We start from the raw sequence: 23103 nt of genomic DNA on the forward strand, positions 1-23103 counted from the left end.
TTGTTTGACTACCTTTACTGCATATTTGTTTCTACTCATGAAATTTTTTCCTTTCATAATTGCCTTCTAATTACGGCCTTTTCTTTTCAACTAACAAAGTCCCTTTTAACATTTCTTGTAACGCTAGTTTAATAGTGATGAACTCCTTTAACTTTTGTTTGGGAAACTTTTTATCGCACTCTCAATTCTGAATGAATGATCTTGCCAGGTAGAGTGTTTTTAATTGTGGGTTTTGTTTTTGTTTGTTTGTTTGTTTGTTTGTTTGTTTTTCCTTTTAGCACTTCCGATATATCATGCCACTCCCTCTGGCCTACAAAGTTTCTCCTGACAAATCAGCTGAAAGCCTTATGGGGTTTACCTTGTGCATAACTAACTTTCTCTCTTTATCTTTAATAGTCTCTCTTTGTCTTTAATCTTTGCCATTTTAATGTTATCTGTGTGAGTGTGAATCTCATTGGTTTCATCTTGTTTTGAGTTCTCTCTGCTTCTTAAACCTGGATATCTGTTTCCTACCCATGGATAGGGATGTTTTCAGCTATTATTTCTTCAAATGCGTTTGCAGCCCCTTTCTCTCTCTCTCTCTTTTCCCTCTGGGGCCCCTATAATGTGAATGGTTGTTCATTTTATGTTATCCTAGAGATCCTTTAGCCTATCCTCATTCCTGATTTTTTTGTTTTCTTTTTGCTGTCCAGCTCAGATGCTTTCCACGACCCTGTCTTCCAGATCACCGATCCATTCTTCTGTATCCTCTAATCTACTGTTGATTCCCTGTAGTATATTTTCAATATCAGTTAATGTGTTCTCAGCTGTGATTGGTTCCTGTGTACTTTCTATCTCTTTGTTGAAGTTCTGAGCTCTTGCACTCTTCTGTTTAGTCCACTGAGCGTCTTAATGACCATTGTTTTGAATTGTTTGGCAGGCATATTGCTTCTTTACATTTCATTTAGTTCTTTTTCTGAGGTTTGTCTGTTGTTTCATTCTTTTCATTTGTCTACTCATTTTGCTTGGCTTTCGGCATGGTTTCTAAGAATTAGGCAGAACAGCTACTTACCCTAAACTAGAAGGAATGATCTTGTGTATGGTCATCCCCTGTGTAGACCGTATGTGCCTGGTGACTTTAGCTGGCTGGCTGGGGGTCCCAGGTCACTCCGTGCTGGGGCTGTCCTGGTGGGCTGGCCTGAGCTGTGTCAGGGTAGTCCTGAGGCAATCTGTGCAGTGGGCACCATCGTCTGACAGCAGAAGCTAAAGTGGGTGCAAGCCAGGGGATCACAGCACTCTCTGTGCAGAGGGTATCCTGGCAAGATAGCTAACACTGAAATGGACAGAGACTGGGGCAGTCCTAGTTCTCTTACATAGAGGGGGCCCCGACAGGGCAGCTGAAACCAACGTACGTGTAAGCCAGGGGGTCACAGCACTCTTTGAGCAGACAGCACCATGGCAGGACACCTGAAGCTGAAGTGGCTACAAGCTAGGGTGTCCCGGGGCGCTTTGTGCTGAGGGCACCTTGGGAGGGCAGCTGGAGCTGAGATAGACACAAACTCCATATTGAGCCAAGAGGGCTCAGGCCATGGGGCGTCCTGCATCGGGGTCCTGGCAAGTTGCGAGCCAATTTGTGCACCCAGAGTATTCCTGGGTACTCTGCACTTGTGCCACCTTGGTGAGAAGGCTAGAGCTGTAGTGAGCACTGACCCCGGTGTCCCATGCTGAGACTGCCTTGGTGGGACAGCTGGGGCTGATGTGGGCTAGGGGACTGGGGCTCATGGAGTAACAGACTGGGGCACCCAGACCATGTCTACACTATCCAGGTGGAAGAGGAATGCGAGCCATGGCACTCACCAGCCCCTCTGAGCCAGGGAGAGTTCCAGCAGCTCCCCACCATTTGGACAAGTTCCAGCTGGATCCTTAAACATGGCGTTGTTGTTTTGTTTTGTTTTGTTTCTCCACCCCAGGGCTTTGGGGGCCACTGTGGACTAAGGGCCCAGAGCTCACTGAGGCAGCAGGGCAGCCTTGGCTCCAGACCCTTCTCCTGTGTGTGCTATCAAGGTGGAGGGAGAATGCAAACTGTGGCACTCGCCAGCCCTCCAAGCTGGAGATATTTCCAGCAGCTGCCCCTGCCATTTGGTTGGATCTTTTGTGTTCTCATTGCCCTTTTAAACTGCTGCTGGTCACAGTGTTGGGGGAGGGGAAAGTCCCTTAGTGACTGTGTCTCCATCTTTCTTGCCATTCTCTACATGGTCTGTCTTTTCTTGTGTGGAACCTGTTCAGTAGCACTCAGTTCTGCTTCAGGAGGAAGGGCTCTGTGAGTAGGTGTAGACTGGGTGTGTCTGTGGAGGCGGTGAGTTCACGGTCTTCCTGTCACCATCTTGAACCGGAAGTCCATAGTAAGGATTTTTTGAAGGATTTTTTTTGTTGTTGTTGTTGTCTTTGTTTCGCTACACATTAGACCTGTCCTGGCTTTTCACTCCTGGGCCGACTGCATTTACGTACCAACATGTACAACAGATTTTTCTCACTCGGTATTTGCACAGTGATTTCTTAACCGAAAGTTGCATCATCAGCTGCAAAATCTCGTAAGTAATTTAGCATATGGAAAACATGATGATAAGGGAACCGTGATGGCCCAACTGTGGCTGGATTTGATATGAATTGTGGCAGATTCTAAGGAAATAAGATTACATAATAAGCAAAACAGAAAGGGATGAATTGCCCAACAAGTATGTCCCCAGGGGGCTTCTGAGACGCTCAGAAATGACACAAATGGAAATAATCAATTCTGAGTCAGCATTCTTCCAAGTATTGTACAAGGGTAAATTTCAGATCCAAACTGATCTGGAGTTAAGTGAGCCAGGTTTTAGGGTGAGTGAGGGATTGGATTTCCTATAGTGTCCTTGAATTAGATGCCTCATTTCTATACCTGAGAGTTGCCCTAAGAAAAACGCGTTCTCTTTTGCGTTGCTCTGTAAAGGCAAGCGGGTCACGAATTTTGCATGGGCATTCATTTCTTGCCCCTGCTTACTGTATAACACCTGGAATTCGGAGACCGAATAGCTCCCTCATTATGAAAAGCATAGTCGCTAATAAGTAAGTCCAAAGAAAAGCTGGCGGAGGGCGAACCACGTATAAACCAATGTGCTGGCCCGTGCAGATGTGAGACCACGATGAATGTGCCACAGAATATGTTCCTTTTCAAGCTTCAAGTCCATAACTCCTGGAAGTAAACAGGAGGGCAGTTTCATAATAATGGTTTAAGAACGCAGCATTTGGGGCGCCTGGGTGGCTCAGTCGGTTAAGCATCTGACTTTTGATTTCAGCACAGGTCATGATCTCAGGGTCGTGAGATCAAGTCCCACTTTGGGCTTCACACTGGGTGTGGAGCCTCCTTAAGATTTTCTCTCCCTCTCTCTCCCTCTCGCCCTCCCCACCCACCCCTGCTCATGCATTTGCTCTCTCTGACAACAACAATAACAAAAATAGCATTTGGATTCTCAATTGATTTTCTTTTTTTTAATTGAAATATAATTGATACGTAACATTAAATTAGTTTCAGGCATACAACGTACTGATATTTGTACATATTGCAAAATGATCACCAAAGTCTGTTTTTTTAGATTCAGCATACAAGTGAGATCATATAGGATTGTCTTTGACATTTCAATTCACAGAAGACCCTCAAGATCCATCCACGTTTCCACAAATGGCAATATTTCCTTCCTTTTTATGGCTGAAGATTATTTGCCACTGGTAAAAATATACTAAATTTTTATTATTTATCCAGCAACGGACACATAGGTTGTTTTCATATCTTGGCTATTGTGAATAATGCCACATTGAACATGGGAGTACGTATACTTTTACAAGGTTATGCTTTTGTTTTCTTCAGATAAATACCCAGAAGTGAAAGAGCTGGATCATATGGTAGTTCTAGTGTTAATGTTTTGAAAAACCTCCCTCCTGTTTTCTGGTCTAGCTGCACTGATTCGCATTCCCACCAAGGGTGCACAAGTGTTCCCTTTGCTCCGTATCTTCACCAACACTTGCTAATAACTCTTGACTTTTCGGTAATAGCCATTCCAGTAGGTGTAAGGTGATATTGCGGTTTTGATTTGCATTTCCCTAATCGGTGATGTTGAACACTTCTCACGTACCTGTGGGCCACAAGTGTGTCATCTTTGGAAAAATGTCTATTCATATTCCCTACCCATGTTTTAATCAGATTATTTTTCTGATATTGCCTTGTAGGAGTTCTTTATATGTTTTGGATATTAACCTCTTATGAGATACACGATTTGCAGATATTCTCTCCCATTCAGTAGGTTGGTTGCCTTTTCATCTTGTTGATGGTTTCCAATGCCGTGCAGAGCTCTTTAGTTGGATACAGTCTGATTTATTTTCCTTTTGTTGCCTTTGCTTTTGGTCAAATGCGAAAAACTTAACACCAAGACCGATGGCAAGGAGCTTACCGCCTATGTTTTCTTCTAGGAATTTTATAGTTTCAAGTCTTATGTTTAAATCTTTAATCCATTTTGAGTTTTCGAGGGTTTTTTTTTTTAAGATTTTTATTTATTTGAGAGAGAGAGAGAGAGCATGAGGGGGAGGGAGGAACAGAGGGAGAGGGACAAGCAGACTCCACGCTGAGCAGGGAGCCCGACACAGGGCTAGATCGTAGGACCCTGGGATCACGCCCTGAGCCAAAGGCAGACACTTAACCAACCGACTGAGCCGCCCAGGCACCCCCATTTTGAGTCAGTTTTTGTTTCTGATGTAAGATAGTGGTTCAGTTTATTTTGCATGTGGCTGTCCAGTTTTCCCAACATCAGATATTGAAATCCTTTCCCCATTGTGTATTTTTGGCTGCTTGTTGTAAATTAATTTAACATATCTGCAGGAGTTTATTTCTGTGTGCTATTCTGTTCTGTTGATCTAGGGGTCTGTTTTATGGCAATGCCATAGTGTTTTGATTACCATAGCTTTATATTTTGAAACCAGAAAACATGATTCTTCCAGCTTCATTTTTCTCAAGAGTGATTTAGCCTTTTGTGGTTCCATAAAAAGTTTAGGATTGTTTGTACTATTTATATGAAAAATGACATCTATAGGTGCTTTGGGTAGTACAGACATTTTAACAATATTCTTCTCATCCATGAGCACAGAATGTCTTTCCATTTATTTGTGTTTTCAAGTTTTTCATCATGTGTTATAATTTTCCATGTACAGGTCTTTTACCCCCTTGGCTAAATTCCTAAGCATTTTATTCTTTTTGATGCAGTTATAAGTAGGATTTTCTTAATTTCTGTTTTTGATAGTTCATTAGTGTATGGACATGCAAAAGATTTGTGTTTGTTCATTTTGTATCCTACAGCTTTTGTGAACTGGTTGATTAGTTCTCACGGTTTTTGGTGGCATCTCTGTGGTTTTTCATAGACCATACCATAGCATGTGCAAATAGTGACGTACTTCTTCCTTTCTTTTTCTTGGCTAATTGTCCTGGCTAGGACTTCTAAGACTGTGTTGACTAAAAGTGGTGAGTGTCTTGTTCCTGAACTTTATGATGCTTATTATTCCCCTTATACACACTTTGTTAAGAGCTTTTATCATAAATAGAAGTTGAAATCGGTTAATGGTTTTTCTGTATTTATTGAGATGATCATATGATTTTTATCCTTAATTTTGTTAACGTTGTGAATCACATTGATTGGTTTGTGAATGTTGAAACATTCTTGCATCCCTGGAAGAAATCTCCCTGGTGGATGGTATATGATCCTTGTAATGTATTGTTCAATTCAGTTTGCTCATTTTTTTGTTGAGGACTTTTGCATCTATGTTCATCAGGGATTTTCTTGTGGCATCCTTATCTGGTTTTGGGATCGGGGTAATGCTAGCTAGCCTCATAAAATGAGTTTGGAAATGCTCGTTCTATTTTTGGGAAGAGTTTTAGAAGGACTGGTATTCTTTAAATATTTGGTAGAATTGACTAGAGAAGATGTAGTTCTGGTCATTGCTTTGTCGGGAGGGATTTTTTTATTACTGATTCGATCGCTTTACTAGTAATTGTTCTGTTCAGATTTTCTGTTTCTTAATGATTCAGTCTTAGTGGGTTGTATAGGTCTAAAACTTAATCCATTTCTTCTAGGTTGTTCATTTTGGTGTGTAGTTGTTGATGATAGTGTTTTATAATACTTTATATTTTCATGGCTTTTATTTTTATTTTAGTTACAACCTCACCTCTTTACTTTTTGTTTTGTTTTATGAGAGCTGGGGTGGGGGGAGGCAGAGAGAGAGAGAGAATCTTAAGCTCCACGCCCGGCATGGAGCCCAAAGTGGGGCTCGATCTCACCACCCTGAGATCATGACCTGAGCTGAAATCAAGAGTTGGACGCCTAATCCACTAAGCCACCCAGTTGCCCCCCTCCTCTTTCATTTCTGATTCTTTGTCTTCTGAGTGAGCTTAAGAATAGATCTGTCAATTTTGTTTACAGTTCTGTTACCGGTAAACATAAGCCCTGCCGGCCACCAGTGCCAGCAACCTAGAGGTGTCCCCTGGGAGGCAGCCATAAAAATGTGGGTGCCAGATGAGAGTACAGGTTCCTGCTGGGAAATACTAGTGAGTTGGAGCAAGGCTGAGGGAGAGAGCAAAGATGGCGCCCACCCGAGAGTATTTCCATAGCCGCTAGCTGAATGCTAAGGTAAGCAACTAAGCCTCTCTCACGGATAGTCAGTGCTCTTCAGTTGTTTGCCTCTGCACCGAGCCTTGGAGTGGGTGGGTCCACACATGCACGCTCTTTCAAAACTAGTCAGTTCACTGTAGACTTGTGGGTCTCAAACCCTATTCATTTTCAAAGGTAGATATTTTGGGGGCTCGTCTCCGGTGCAGGTCTTAAAAATTGGGGTACCCAATATGGGGTTCAAACCTTTTGCGTCGTGGGGAGAAACTTGGGGTTTTGAGTCAACTTGGGTCACAGTGCCGGGGGTGAGGTTTATTGCAAGATGGTGTCTCGGCCTCTCTCACCTGCTTGCGTGTGGGTTGTTTGTCCAATTGTGTAGGAACCACTCAGCTACTATAGGTTTTGTTTTCTTTTTCAGAGGAAATCGATCCCTATGTCGCTGTAGATTCAGGGAGTCGGTAGGAAGAGGTGGGGTCAGGATCTTCCTACACTGTCGTCTTAAACTGGAACCCCCAGATGGATTTTAATAGCAGTCTGTACTCTCAGTGCCTTCGAGAAAATGAACAACCCCTATGCCTGTTTCCTTATCCATATATTGGGAATTCAAGTGTCTACCTCCCAATTGTTGTGAGCATTGAATTCTAACTTAACAGATGGATCAGCTGATACCTCAAGTTCACCACTGTCAGGGCGCTGGCAGAACCCTGGCCCCAGCCATGCCTGGATTCTCTGTATTTGGTTAAGTGGAGGAGGGACCTTCCGGGAGGTCCTGCTTCCTACCACCATACTTCCCATGTTCTTAATGGTTTTGTCTCACTTCTGCTTATGGTTGATTCTTTAGGTGACTCTTATTAAGCTTAGTGACCTGTGACCAGTTTTTATTTCTTAGCTTTATTCACACAAAAAGCAAGAAATAAGGACTAAAGCAGAATGTTCTTTGAGAACCTTGTCTGCAAAGGAGTTAAAACTCATGGCTCCTGTCTCAAGGCAGTCTTGACCAGAAAATGCTTTCTTGCAGCACTGTCCACTAGAACATTCTGCAGTGGTGGAAATACTCTGTATTTGTGGTATCCATTGTAGTGGCCACTGGCCCCATAGGCTATCGAACACTTGAAATGTGGTTAGTATGACTGAGGAACTAAATTTTTAAATTTTGAATAGTCAAATGTGTCTAGGGGCCATCACTGGACAGCTCAGGTCTATAACATAGTATAAATAGTGATGTATTCGTAAGATTAAATGACTAATTCAGTTAGGTGGAACAAAGGAGTTTTGTCTTATTGATAACACCAAAAAAATTTTTTTTAATTCAAAAAAGGCTTCTGCAAAATTCTGGGGTTCTCTAGCAAAATATCCATAATTTGAAATTCACCCCTTGGTCCAGCGGAGAGGTGTTCATTTCTCAGGCTTCCTATAAATGCTGATTAAATTAAGGCTTATCCTCTAGTTGGTGCTCAGTAAATAATGTGATGTGTCTATTAGTTAATTCTGCAACTGGTGGAAAAGGAGCATTTCTAGCTCTGCACCTCATGCCATGATTCATATGAACATGGTTGCCACGATTCTGTTGCTTTTCTTAAATGAGACGTAATTAAAGAAATTGTAAAGCTCAAGAGACTATGTGTGGTCATGCTATGGTTTCATTATTGTTTCTCCAGGAAAATTGAAAGAATGGTCTTTGGTCCTCTACGGCACCTCCGTGCAGCCCTACTCACCGACCAACGAATTTCCTAAAGTAGAACGGGTCCGCTATAGCCGAGTCGAAGACCCCACCGATGACTACGGTCCAGAGGATTATGCAGGTGAGCTGGCTTCCAGCAGGGACACAGGCTAAGGAAAGAACTCTCGTGCATCACCCCACTGCGCAGAGATCAACTCCTACCCCTATTCAAATATATTTTCTTCCATCTTCTTTTCTATCCCCCCAAATATTTGCACGTTTCTTTTCTTCAAAGCTAAAAGCACTGTAGAGTTTTCATATCCTTTTTCTTCCTCTTGTGGTTATTATCACATATCCTCACAACAAATATTTAAAAGACAGCATAACAGTCCATCCTATGATTGTACTATAATCTGGGCTGTGTAGTTTGCTTGGAGTTTTACACTCTTTTAAATAAGATTTGGATGAACATCACTATTTTAATTATTTCCTTCGAATGGAGTTCTGAGTACTACTGCATCAAAGGGAATGATCGGTTTGAGAGCTTGGACACATTTTGTCACGTTCCTTTCCGGACAAGATGTGCCAGTCTATGCTGTGACAGCTGTGCGTTTATTACACTCGTTCCTGCCAAAATTGAGTGGAAAGAAAAAAAGCACCAAGAAAAAAAAAAAGTTTAAACTTTTTTTTTTTTTTAAGATTTTATTTATTTATTCGACAGAGAGGGAACACAAGCAGGGGGAGTGGGAGAGGAAGAAGCAGGCTCTCAGCGGAGGAGCCTGATGTGGGGCTTGATTCCAGAATGCCGGGATCACGCCCTGAGCCGAAGGCAGACGCTTAACGACTGCGCCACCCAGGCGCCCCCAGTTTAAACTTTTTATAGCTTTATTAGTAAATCATTTTTCCCTCGGTAGTTCTAGGAATGAAACATAATTATATTTTATCCAATTTTCTTATCTATTCATCAGAACTCTTTGTATGTTAATGTGTCTCACATTTTTCCATACAGTAGTTCCCCCTTATCTGGGGTTTCCAAGTAGTATCCCCTTATTAACGGTCAGGAAGCTGATGATCTTCTGGTCATTAATAGCTTAATGCTACGTTAATAGCAAGATATTTAGAGAGACTGCATTCACATCCTTCTGTCATGGTATATTGATATAATTGTTCTAGTTTCTCCCTGTGCCTAATTTAAAAATTAAATGTTATCACAGGTATGTATGTATAGGAAAAAAACCCTATATAGAGGGTTTGGTACTATCCACGGTTTCGAGCAGACAGGAGTGGGGAGGAACTACTCTATTTGCTGAAAACATTTCCTCAGTTATTGCTTGCTTCCAAAATGTAGGTTTTGTTTTGTGGTGGTGTTTTGACGGAAAAAGAAAATTGGAGGGTAGGGTTTATCGTTTCAGATCTCACTTGTGTGTTGTTTTTAAAGAAGTTTTAGTCTTTAAAATCAACTACCCACATGCATCGTTTTCTAATCTCTGATTTTTACATTTGGCCATTAATTCATCTGGAACTTATTGTGGTTTATGAGATAAAACGGTCTTTATTTTCCAAATAGACATTAGTGGCTGGGTTCTCATCCCTTCTTTTACTAGTTTAGGACCTTCCTTTCATTTTTAAATATTTATTGGAGAGGGAGAAGCAGACTCCCCACTGAGCAGGGAGCCCCACGCCGGGCTCGATTCCAGGACCTTTCCTTCGTAACAGAATAGAAGTAATTCTTATGCCAGGGTCACTTCAAGTACCTCCTTTTCTGATTTTTTAATCTAATAATTCTTAATCTGGTAACACCCACACTATATTTTACTCTGTTGAACATCTTGTTTTCGTAGCAATTCTTAAGTCTACCTATAAAGATCCCATTGGAATTTCATGTGAATTTACATGCAATCTCATGGGAAGAATTGTTTAGGTAAGAACTGCTTTTATAATATACAGTCTTTCCACCTAAAACACAGACCATGTCCCATTTTACTGAAATCTTATGTTGTATTCTTCTTCTTAGTGTTATTCCTACATATTTTGGGGTCTTGTTGCTATTATAATAGAAAATATGGCATCTTTTCCAACTAGCACATGCTGGTATCTAGGAAATCTATTGATCGTTGCATACTTATGGTTTAGGGTTGATTTTCTGGGGCAGCTTAGGTATTATAGCAGCTGTAATTTTTTTTTCCTCCTTCAAAGTATATTTCTGATTTTATGTATTGGAGAGAGAGAGCGCACAAGTGGGGAGGAAGGAGGAGAAGCGGACTCCCTGCTGAGCGGGGAGCCCCACCTGGGGCATGGTCCCTGGATCCATGAGATCTTGACCTGAGCCACTCAGACACCCCTCTGCTTTCTGTCCTGTTGCCCTACCACTTAAAGGAGCATTCAGTGCTCCTGCGATAGGAGAAACATACTTCATTAATCACCTTAACAGAATATCTTAAACAGGTAGTATCCCAGAGTCCATCGTAAACTGGAATAATTCAAACCAGTTGAGCTAACCGGAGCTCGAGTGTGTTAGATGATCTTGTTTTGAGCTTGTAACATTACTATTCACCAGCAAACCATTTCATCTTCTCTGATAGGCTATCCAAGAACATAAACTGAGCATAATAGTGACCTGTTGCTATATGCCTTCTGGTAGGTTTCCAATTCACATTTTGGTCATCTTAAAATTCTGAACAAACGGTTCTCTATCTCTGTGGTTTTTCTTGTTCACATCTCCAAAATGCCCAGATTGGCACTTATGAGAGAACAGAGACAATTAATTATTTCATTATTCCCCTGCAACCTAAAATGCTGAACTGCATCTGGGACAGTTTAAAAGAAACAGCACAGCACACGAACAGGCCATACGGAGCCCTTTGGCACATATAAGTTGGGGGGGAGGGGGCGTTAATTGCAGAAATCATCTGGTGAAAATTTAGGGCCACCCATGATTCCTTTGCTTCAGAGCTGTGATTTTCACCTTCATGAAGAAGTCAGCCTGGCTAAAGGCACAGATGGCATTATCCTAACCAGATCCCTGCACTTTTTCATGAGATTCCAGGGGCTGTATGACCCCCAGCTGGCTGAGCTCCAACCCTGACATGCAGAGAGCCGAAAGGTCCCATGTTATACTGGCTGGGGAATTTAATTTAGAGATCAGTTTTAAGGCTTGGGAGAACGAAGAGATAAACAGCACTGTCAGATGACTCTTAATCAGAAATATATTTCAAGTCTGTATTCCTTTTGAAAGGTCATCCCGAGTACCTGATTTACTACTTCTGTGTAGGGGAGCCGGATTAAGAAGGGGGACCGATGCTGATCCTGGGCTGTGTGATTCTGGACAAGCCACTCTAATTCTTAGAAAGTATGGTTTTCTCACTGGGTAAATGAGGGTGGTTGAATGCTAGATTTTTCTCTAAGTCATTCCTCCTAGGTTCTACCATTTTCTGTTCTGACTCAGTAACTGTAGAAGAGAGTCCTATGACTAAAGGAGATCAAGGTTCAACAGTAAATCCTTTTGCTTCAAATAAGTCTGGTTCAGACACATCTGACGTAGCAACTTACTGTTCGTACGTTCTGTGCGGGATGTTTATGGCTAGTTAAAATCATGTGAATTTTCAACAGGAAAGAGCTTGAAGATTACAAGACCAAATGTCCTAAAATATGGAGAACAGGGAGTTAGTTCAAGCAAAAGGTCTAGCCCCTGTCATTGGAAAGCTTTTCATCAGTTATAAAAATCTCCCATCTTTCTGACATTTTTTTTTTTCCCTCTGTTCTTTGTCTCTAGACCGAAGAATATGTCATGAGAGATTAGCATGCTTCATCCTAGGTCTGGAAATCTTTAAGCTCGCTTGCATTTTTAAAACTTTATGTCTAGTTTTCTTTTGTTGAGTTGCCCACCGTCCTGTGGGTAGGATGCACTTCTAAATCTATTATCTGTGCCGTTAAGTACCTGCTTTGTAATCCAAGACCGGATACTGATAAAGGCTTGCCCCAGATGCCGTGACGATGTCGCTTGCCGGCTACAGCATCTCACAGGCATTCCGTGGTTTTACTGACCGTGGGCAAGCCGGCAATCTGGTCCAGGCATGGAATAATACAGCTTTTCCTTTTTTCTGTCAGCAGCTTAACTTCTCATTTTTCTGTCAATCCGACATTTAATTGCCATCCGTTCTTTTCCAGTTGCCACGGTGGCACTGTGCGTTTGAATTCTGAGATATTTGTTATCTGCCACAAGGCAGCCACGTGTGCTTTTGAAGACCAGGCCACGACTGGATTTACATTCTTGATATGTAGGTAATGGAGGTTTTTCTCCCCAAAAAGTCAGGAGTTCATCTCTGTGCTTAAACTCTCACTGCATAAGGAAGACAAAAAAGTCGTCTTTTATACCAAATTCAAGGTAAAACTGACCCGCTTTTAAATCGTTTTTTCCAAGTCTTGTTTTCATTTTTCCTTCCCCCGGAGAAGGTCCCTGTGACCCCGAGTGCAGCGAGGTCGGCTGTGACGGGCCGGGGCCAGACCACTGCAACGACTGCTTGAACTACTACTACAAGCTGAAAAACAACACCAGGTAAGAACGAGCCTGAGGCCGAGTCCCCCGCAGCATGCCCCGAGTGCTCCCACCGGCTGCGCTCCAGCCTCGTCTGCCGACGTCCTCCCCCCGGGACTTAAGCCCAGAAAAGAGGCTGCTGCACGAGCCCACCGCCTCCCGGTGTCATTCCAAAGGCTGAAACCCATACTCAGTGTCCCTGTATGCCGTCACGCTGCAATTGTCTTTGCTCACGTTTGGAAGGGCCTTAGGGGAGGGACTAGCTCTACATCGGACTGCTCTTCCCCTCTAGACCTTTCCCATCCCAAGGATGTCGGATGCCAGAGCTCTGTTTGCCCTTCATGAAAATGCCAGCATCCAGCCCAACAGATGCGTTCCCGTGTGGCAAAGGGGCTGGGCCCTGCTCATCCCCCCCGATTCCACTCTGGGCCCTGAGGTGGACCTGCTTGGTCACCGTAACTCTGAGTCCCTGGCTTCGGCCTCAAGTTGTGCAGATCTGTCCACCGGGAGGCCCCTGGATGGCCCATCAGAGGCTCTCCGCTCCCAGCATTTCTCCGAGCCCTGCCCCCTGCTCCCTCCTCCTTCAGGGAAAACATACTACCGGAGCTGACTTGCAGTCAGTCAGTCCACACCTCAGTCACCCAGACAGACCCAGACACGTTCTACTTCCTGTTTGCGTGCATGCTGGAATTTCAGTGCCTTAAAGGAAGGGCCCTTGGCTACTACAGAACCTCGCAGACCAGCAAAATGCCTGACATTTTACTTGGTACTCGGTAGTAAATATTTGTTGAATGAGTAAACAAAGTGCTGTCCTTCAGTTATAGGCAAACAAGGAAGTTCCTTCTTTAAATGTATTTATATTAGACAATAGCGTAAAGCCATTACCACTGGTGCACAGGGTCCCTGGGACAACACACAGAAAGAGAAGTAACCCCGTATTAGCAACTTTGGTATAAAATCGTGATTCCCCATAGTTTCCCTTCAACCCCATGCCACAACCTTCCTCTTGAGCCTCAGTTTCTAACCCTCATCCCCTTTAAAGAGCTTAGTCCCAAACCAGAAGATGGTTTGGACCGAGACATGCCTTACTCGGCGGACTTGGTATTGGGCGGCTGCCTGGCTGCTTCAGCCCCCCACCCAGGAAAAAGCTTCAACCAGCAGAATCTGGCTCTTTGGATAGGTGTTACCGTGGTGGTTTACAAAGGATCTTGCGCTGGAAGACGGCTGTTGGCTGAGCACCCCCAAGAGTGCCGAGGACTCCGTCTCCGGTGATGCTGCCCTTCTTTCTTGTCGTTCCACAATGCAGGATCTGTGTCTCCAGCTGCCCCTCCGGCCACTACCATGCTGACAAGAAGCGATGCAGAAAGTGTGCGCCCAACTGTGAGTCCTGCTTTGGGAGCCATGGGGACCAGTGCCTGTCCTGTAAATATGGGCATTTCCTAAATGAAGAAATCAACAGCTGCCTTACCCACTGCCCTGACGGATCCTACCCGGACACCAGTGAGTCGATTTCAGATATGTGGCTTTCAGAGCGGAAAGGGAAGGTTTTCATTTGAATGACATTAGGAGGGAAATTGAGGCCTGGGTTATATCAAACAGGGCCTACACCCGGTTTTTAAGAGAACACGGTTAGAATTGTAACAATGAATTTGTAACCATTTTTATAAAAAAAATAATTGATGTGAAAATGCTTGTAACTTACCGTCAGGGAGTCCTCAGGCTCATCCCCAGATTCAGTGATTTGCTAGGAGGACCCATAAGACACAGTACGGCGTTGAGCTTCTAAGTGTTCTCCCAGGATGCACTGAAGTCCCCCAGCCACAACTGGTTACAACCTAGAGTCTCAGTGCCCAGGGTTGTGGTCGTGAAGACACCCTCTCCCTGGCACATACCAAAATTCCTGGATCCTGGAAGGAAGGCAGATGTTCAGCAGAAACCATATTGTTTGTACCGTGTAGGCACCCTGAGCCACTCTATCAGGGTGGCGGAAACCCTCCTGAAATCCAATTCCCAGATACTAGCCACGGGCCAGCTTCATAAGCAGGCTTTCAAAAGATAGCAGCCAAGCCTGCTTTTTTCTAGACACTAACCAAAGCAACCTGGCCTGTATGGTATCAGTGTGTGCTTTCAGGTCTAGAAAACGGGACTTTGATGTGAATATGGAATAGACGTGTGTCTAAGACTAGAGTTAGTCCAGTCCATGAGGAAAGGCAACATAAAATCCATTTGCCAAGTTAGAAACAAAACTGAAGAATTTCCAGAGAGATGAGAGAAGACAGAGTAGGATCCTGAACTCACCTTGTCCCTCAGACACACTGAGAGAACAGCTGCATTTGAACAACTGACTGAAAACCACCTGAAGACTGGCAGGACAGACCTTCCACGGTTCATTGTAGACAGAGGCTCACCTTGTAAAGAGGTGGAGACAGTTGGAAACCAAACCCCTATGCCTCTTACTACACACACATCACAAGCATGGAGAAGCAAGAGGATCTGACCCCACACCAGGCACCCCCAGCACGAGGAAGATGAGTTCCCCCAAATGTCTGGCTTTAGAAACCAGGAGATCTTAACTCCAGGGGGGCTTAGTTCCAAGAGAGCCTGAGGGCCATAGGAAGCTGAGTCTCCATCATCCTTAAAGATCCAGCAAACTAAATAATTCCACCCAGACAGCATAGAAGCAGCAGTTTGAAAAGTGCCTGCAGTTATAGAGGAAGGAGCTCTATTGACTAATCTGTCCTGGGCAGATTAGATCTGTCCCCGGGCAGAGATGTCCAGAATATTTCTCTAGAAACAAAAGTGCTGGTAAGTGCCATTCCTCCCCAAGCCTTAGATAGATAGCTGGGTGTTTGTGAAAGGTAGCGTGAACCCTCTCCATCTACTTCGCTAGAGCACTGGGTGCTCTTCCCCATCCAAGCCCAACGCAGCAGTCCGCCCTTCAGAGTGGCTCCTGCCCACCACTCCCACCTGGAGGGTGCCACTCCGAAGGGACTCACTCACGCCTGGGGAGGGAGGAGACAAGCCCTCATAGCAGCACACTTGCAGTCCCTACCGGGGAGCCTCACAGCTGGCTGGGCAAGAAGCCAGCCCTGCCCTTCAGTGCACCTGTAGCTGTGGCCGAGGGACTAACTGCAGCCAGCTGGGCTCACTGCCGGCCCCACTCACCAAGCCTGTCGCTGTGCCAGACAGGCCTCAACCCTGCCCAGGACACTCATAGCAGGCAGAGTGGATCATTGCGGCTGGCTGGGCTGAGGGCAGTTGCGACTCAGCCACAACAGGCTGAAAAACAGACGAAATGAGGAATATGTCCCAAACGAAATGGAAATAAGCAAATGCGTGATAAAGGATTCAAAGTACTTGTCACTGAGATTCTCAGACCTTCAACAGAGAGAAAATATAAAAATGAGTCAGAGCTGATAAATTTATTAACTGAAATAAAAATCCACTATCACTGACCTGTTGATTCCATTTAGTGTAAGACAGGGTAACGGAAAACAACCCAAAGAATGAAAAATGAGAGTAGGTTAAGGGAACTCTGGTGGCATCATCAAGCATAGTAACATGCACATTACAGGGATCCCGCGAGGAGAGGAGAGGGGGCTGAAAACTTCCCTAACCTGGGGAAAGAAGCAACATCTACGTCCAGGAAAAACAAAGAACCCCTAACAAAATGAACCCAAGGAGGTCCACACCAAGACACTAAAAATGACAAAAAGTAATGAGAAGCCAAATAAGGCTATCAGCTGATCAGCAGAAACTTTGAATATAGCATGCTACTCCCCTCTGGCCGGCAAAGTGCTACAACAAACCAAAAACACTCTACCCAGAAAGTATAGCATTCAACAAAGAAAAGTTAAAGGAGTTCATCCCACTAAATCAGGCTTACAAGAAATGTTAAAGGGAATTCTTTAAATGGAAAGAATAGGCCATCACTAGAAAAAAAATATATTAAAGGTACAAGTGAACAGAGAGTAAAGATAGATTAATCACTATAAAGCCAGTATGGAATTTAAAACACGAGGTAGTACAATCAGTATCTAGAAAAATTAAAACATCACATACATAAAACATGGAGGTGACAGTTAATTTCAGTAGTTTTACAATGTATTTGAACTTAAGCAACCCTCAGCTCAATATAGAACCCAATGGTAACCACAAATCAGGAAGCTGTGATATGCACACAAAAAGAGAGAAAGGACTCCAACCATATCACTAAGGAAAATCATCAATCCACAAGGGAAGAGGAATCAAGAAGAACTACGAAAACAACCAGAATACAATTAACAAAATGGCAATAACTACCTATCTATAGTAATTACTTTGAATGTAAATAAATACTCCAAATCAAAAGACGTATTGTGCATGAATAAGAAAACAATACCCATCTGTATGCTGCCTACAAGGGACTTACTTCACACCTAATTACATGTACAGACTGAAAGTGAAGGGATGAAAGAGCAAACCAGGCAAATGTAAGTGGAAAAAAAGAACAAAACTCAGGGTAGCAATACACATCCTTTTCAAGTGCACATGAGCCATTCTCTGGTATACATAACATGTTAGGCCACAAAACAAGTCTCACTGTATTTAAGAAGATTGAAATCATATCAAGCATGTTTCCTAACTTAAATGGTATGAAACTAGAGGGAACAAAAACCCCAAAAACATGGAGGTTAAACAACATGCTACTAATTGACCAATGTGTCAATGAAAAAGAAAAAAATTTAAAAAATGCATGGAAATAAATGAAAAGACAGTAGCTTAAAATCTTTGGGAATCAGCAAAAGCAGTTCTAAGAGGGAAATCTATAGTGCTCTTAGGCCTGCCTCAAGAAACAAAAAAAGAACAACAAAGTCCAAAGCCACGAGAAGGAAATAATTAATGAAATAGAGACCCCCCCCCAAAAAAAAAAAATACCAATGAAACCAAGACCTGGTTCTTAGGAAAGATAAGCAAAACTGATATTTAGCCAGACTTATCAAGAGAAGATTCCAAGTCAGAAATGAAGGAGGAGAAATAATATCATAGAAATACAAAAAACTATAAGAAAATGTTGAAACATTATCTGCCAAACAATTGGACAATCTAGAAGAAATGAATAAATTCCCAGAAACATACAATTTCTGAAAACTAAATCAGGAAGAAATAGAAAATCTGAGCAGACCAATTACTAATACTGAAACGGAATCAGCAGTCAGAAAGTCCCAACAAACACAAATCAAGGACCAGATGGAATCACACGTGAGTTCTACATACTTTTAAACAAGAATACCTATTCTTCTCAAATGATTCCAAAGAGGAAGAAAACCTCTAAATTCATCTATGAGGCCAGCATTACCTTGATCTCAGAACCAGATAAAGACATTATGTAAAAAGAAAACTACAGGCCAATACCTCTGATGAAAACAGATGCAAAAATCCTTAACAAAAGACTAACAAACCGAGTTCAGTAGTACATTAAAAAAATCACTTAGCTCGATCAAGTGGGATTTATCCCAGAGATGCAAGTATGGCTTAATAGTCACTAATCAATATGATATCACATAAACAAGGGGAGAATAAAAAAATATAATCTCAACAGATGCAGAAAAAGCATTTGACAAGATACAACATGCATTCATGTTAAAACTTCTCGACAATGTGGGGTTAAAGGGAACATATCTGAACATAACAAAAGCCATATGTGACGAACCCACAACTGACATCATACTCAATAATGAAAACTGAGAACTCATCCTCTAAGACAAAAATAAGACAAGGATGTCCACTCTCACCACCGTTACTCAACATAATACTGGAAGTTCTAGCTGCAGCAATCAGACAAGAAAAAGAATAAAGGACATCCAGATTGGTAAAGAAGTAAAACTGTCACTACCTGCAGATGACAAGATACCATACATAGAAAATGCTAAAGACTTCACCAAAAAACTATTGGAACTGATAAATGAATTCAGTGAAGTTTCAGGACACAAAATTAATATACAGAAATCTGTTGCATTTCTATACACTAATAATGAAGTAGCAGAAAGAGAAATTAACGCCATTGTAATTGCACTGAAAAGAATAAATACCTAGAAATAAATTTCATCAAGGAGATGAAAGACCTGTATTCTGAAAACTACCAAACGCTGATGAAAGAAATTGAAGATGACATGAACAAGTAGAAAGATACACCATGTTCAGCGATTGGAAGAATATTGTTAAAATATTCATACTACCCAAAGCAATCTACAGATTCATTGCAATCTCTACCAAAATACCAAAAGCATTTTTCACAGAACTGCGGCAAACAATCCTAAATTCTCTATGGAACCACAAAAGACCCTGAAAAGCCAAAGCGATACTGAGAGAAAAGAACAAAGCTGAAGGTATCACAATCCCAGATTTCAAGATCTACTACAAAGGTACAGTAATCAAAACAGCATAGTGCTGGCACAAAAATAGACACCTAGATCAATGGAACAAGATAGAAACCCCAGAAATATACCAACATCTATCTGGTCAGTTAATCTCTGACCAAGGAAGCAAGAATATACAATAGAGAAAAGACAATCTCTTCAATACATGGTGCTGGGAAAACTGGACAGCTACATGCAAGAGAATGAAACAGCACCACTTCCTTACCCCATACACAAAAATAAACTCGAAATGGAATACAGACTTAAATGTGAGACCTAAACCATAAAAATCCTTAAAGAAAACATAGGCAGTAATCTCTTGAGCATTGCCCTTAGCAGCCCATTTATAGATAGGTCTCTTCAGGCACAAGAAACAACAGCAACTATATAGGGACTTCACCAAAATGACAAGCTTTTTCACACTAAAGGAAACCATCAACAAAATAAAAAGGCAACCTAGTGAATAAGAGAAGATACTTGCCAATGATGTATCTGATACGGGGTTAATATCTAAAATATATAAAGAACTTATATGACTCAACACCAAAAATATAATGCAATAAAAAAAATGGGCAGAGGATCTGAATAGAAATTTTTCCAAAGAAGACCTACAGATGCCAACAGACGTATATGAAAAGATGTCCAGCATCCCTAATCATCAGGGAAGTGCAAATCAAAACCACAATGAGATAGCTATTCTAGAATGTATGAGGGGCTATCAAGAACGGACACCAGTCAGTGTTAAGAAACAAGAAATCAAAAATACCATACAATCCAGTAATCCCACTATGGGTATTTGCCCAAAGAATACAAAAATGCTGATTAAAAAAGATATATGCACCCCTATGTTTATTGCAGCATTATTTACAATAGCCAAAGTATGTAAGAAACCCAAGTGTTCACTGACAGATGAATGGGTAAAGAAGGATTATCCATTCATCATACACACCCACACCCCCAATGGAGGACTATTGAGCCATTAAAAACAATGAAATCTTGCTATTTGCAACAACACGGACGAAGCTAGAGAGTATAATGCTAAGTGAAATAAGTCAGAGAAAGACAGATACACAGGATTCCACTCACATGTAGAATTTAAGAAACAAAACAAGTGATCAAAGGAAAAAAAAAAAAAAAAGACAAACCAAGAAGCAGACTGTTAAGTATAGAGAGCAAAGTGATAGAGCAGAGGGGAGGGGGTGAGAGGGTGGGTGAAACATGTGATGGGGATTAAGGAGTACAGCTGGATCGCTCTATTATACACCTGAAACTAATATAACACGGTATGTTAACTACATTGGAATTAAAACCTTTTAAAAAATAATAAATTTGAAGGAAAAAAAGATGTGGTGCGTGCACGCGCGCGCACACACACACACACACACACACACACTGGAGTATTACTCAGCCATACAAGAGAGGGAGATCTTGCCATTTGTAACAACATGGACGGACCTAGAGGGTATTATGCTAAGTGAAATAAATCAGACTGAGAAAGACAAATACCGTAGGATTTCACTTATATGTGGAAGTTAAAAAAAAAACAAAAAACAGACTCTTAAATACAGAGAACAACTGTTGGTGGCCAGAGCAGAGGTGGGTGGAGGGATGGGCAAAATCATAAAGGAGGTACAAACTGCCAGTTACAAAATAAGTCAGTCACAGAGATGAAAAGTACAGCTAGGGAATATCGTCAGTAATACTGTAAAAACATTGCATGGTGACAGATGGGGACTACACTTACCTTGGTCAACCCTGAGTAATAGAATCGTCAAATCAATATAGTCTATATCTGCAACTAATATAACATTGTATGTTACCTATACTTCGATTAAGAAATGAATAATTTCCTACATGGCAATACAAATAGAACTTGGGGAGCTTCTTCCACACACAAATCCTTTGCAACTTTACCAAACAAAAATCTGTAAATGACCATGTCACTTCACAGAGTTTGGGCCCCAATCCGTTGTCATTAGGAAACAAAGGTACGTTCCCTGGAGAATTAAGGAATCCTTGGCCATTCCTACCTGTTCATGCTCTGGTAGGGCCCTTTTGCTTTACTTCTGAGTTGTGGGTAATTAACAAGTGTGTCACACCATGATACGTGATGACACTGCTATCTCCTGTTTCTGCACAACCTAAGAAAGAAGAAAACCCAAGTTTAAATGAACAAGCATTGTTTTATCAGAAATCAGGGAAGAATTTTGAAGTGGATACTGTTGCTTCTTAAGAAGTCAAAGTTCCTTGACTCAAAGGCAGGCACTTCTCCACGAGGCACATGGAATCTCTCAGCTTACCCTATAGAAACATGGGTAGATTTCCTTGTAGCTCCCCTCCCCCCCAGTTTGGAACATGAGCTACAACCTGATAGAGAAAGGAAAAATAAGAGTGGGGAAGGGAGTCTGGGGGATTCCCAGAAATAAGCAGTATTTCTTGAAGAATTCAAAATTCTATTGGAAAAGAAATTTGATTCAAGATGGTGCACAATAGGATCAAGATAACTGAGAGTCAGTTGTTTCCCCAGAGCCTGGGAGGTATGTGGTGAAGAGGGGCTCTTCCAACAATGGCTTCGCTGCTATGAGTGGTCTCTGCCTCTCTCTCCTGTGTAACTGACTTCTGTTACATTTTCCGCCTGTAATGAGTCTTTTGACCTCTAAAACATAGTGATCAGGTACGATCATGACTAGTAATAATTACTACCGACACATCTACAGTGCTTTCAAGTTCATGGAGTTCCCCTTGAGTAATTTCATTCTCCCCTCAAGACAAGCTAAGAGGTCGGCATCACTGTAGTATTTATCGAACAGAGAACAGAGACCCTGAACTTGCCCACTGGAAATGCTAAAAGCAGAATTCAAATCTAGGACTTCAGATCCTATGCCAGGTCCGGGAGTCCCAACGGCACAGTGAAGGGGAGACTGTGTGAAGACTACCATAAGATTATAAAGGACTTCATATTTCATGGTGGGGGAGGCGGAAGCTCAGACTTGAGAAAGGAGGTGGACCTTCAGGAGGTCCTTATAGGGATCCATTAAAGCAGTGTTCCTCTGTGGAACCTGGAAGAACACCAACATTCACAGAGTAGAGGGAGGAAAGGAGCTTTGTTCAATCCCACGTATGTATGTGGTCATGATCCACTTGCATCTCAGAGAAGGGATCCTGTCTCCAGAAGAATTTTGCCTCAGGTAAAAGGCCTTAAGCTAATGTAACAAGTCACCATTTTTCACTATAGAATAAGCATCCATTTGCCATTTTTTTTCCAATGGGGAGCGGCCTTTGGTATTAGACGGGATAGCCATATCCATAGTGTGTTTGTTTTAAGCCAGTATATTTCTGTTCTCCAGAATACAGACGTATCTGAATTATAACGACATACCAGTGTCACAGTATATGCGACCACTATAAAGCACACGACACTATTCTAGACGATACAAGAAATACATCGTCAACCCTTACCCTACAGTCTTAAATGCAGATTCCGTTTTCTGGTCACGTTCATCAGAGCGGTCCTACAAGCTGTGAGCGTGGGGTCCACCCTTCCATTCCACAGCTGTAAGCACTGCTTCTCAACCCTTCCAGCCTGGCGTGGCCCCAGCTTCTTTATGGGATTGTCATTGTCAAAGTTAGGAAACCCTGTTCAGGAGAGAGAAAAAGAAGAAGGGGGAAAAAGCCGATCAGCTATTCAACTAAGAATTAAATGGGCTGTGGGGTTCCCTTGTCTGCAAAATGGTAGATGTCAGGCATTTCCCAGCCCTGCAAATGTTCCGTGTGAGGCTCCCTAAATATTCTGCTCAAGGCCATGTATGTGTACTGTCGTGTACGTTAGCAAACAGTAGAACATCTCCA

The 23103-nt window shown here is 42.3% G+C and overlaps 1 protein-coding gene and 1 long non-coding RNA gene across 44 annotated transcripts in view; one reads left to right on the forward strand and one right to left on the reverse strand.

The window, feature by feature from the left end:
- PCSK5 (proprotein convertase subtilisin/kexin type 5) overlaps window positions 1-23103 on the forward strand; it is a 451769-nt gene that overhangs the window by 270227 nt on the left and 158439 nt on the right. For both annotated transcript variants that reach the window (XM_026518823.4, XM_026518825.4), the window contains exons 14-16: window positions 8321-8464; window positions 12775-12877; window positions 14163-14356. In XM_026518823.4, coding sequence (XP_026374608.1) covers window positions 8321-8464; window positions 12775-12877; window positions 14163-14356 — 441 coding nt within the window. The remainder of the gene's footprint in view (window positions 1-8320; window positions 8465-12774; window positions 12878-14162; window positions 14357-23103) is intronic.
- LOC113269841 (uncharacterized) overlaps window positions 9005-23103 on the reverse strand; it is a 133421-nt gene continuing 119322 nt past the window's right edge. For 23 of the 42 annotated variants that reach the window (XR_008956891.1, XR_007189864.2, XR_008956872.1 and 20 more), the window contains 5 exons: window positions 22714-22890; window positions 21285-21395; window positions 14559-14763; window positions 14044-14276; window positions 9005-12661 (listed from right to left, as the gene is read on the reverse strand). This is a non-coding gene — a long non-coding RNA (uncharacterized LOC113269841). Of the gene's footprint in view, window positions 14296-14558; window positions 21396-22713; window positions 22891-23103 lie in introns of all 42 variants that reach the window. The other 19 variants (XR_007189845.2, XR_007189849.2, XR_007189844.2 and 16 more) reach the window with 6 other exon arrangements.

Source organism: Ursus arctos, unplaced genomic scaffold, assembly GCF_023065955.2.
Source record: "Ursus arctos isolate Adak ecotype North America unplaced genomic scaffold, UrsArc2.0 scaffold_33, whole genome shotgun sequence".
NCBI lineage: Eukaryota > Metazoa > Chordata > Mammalia > Carnivora > Ursidae > Ursus > Ursus arctos.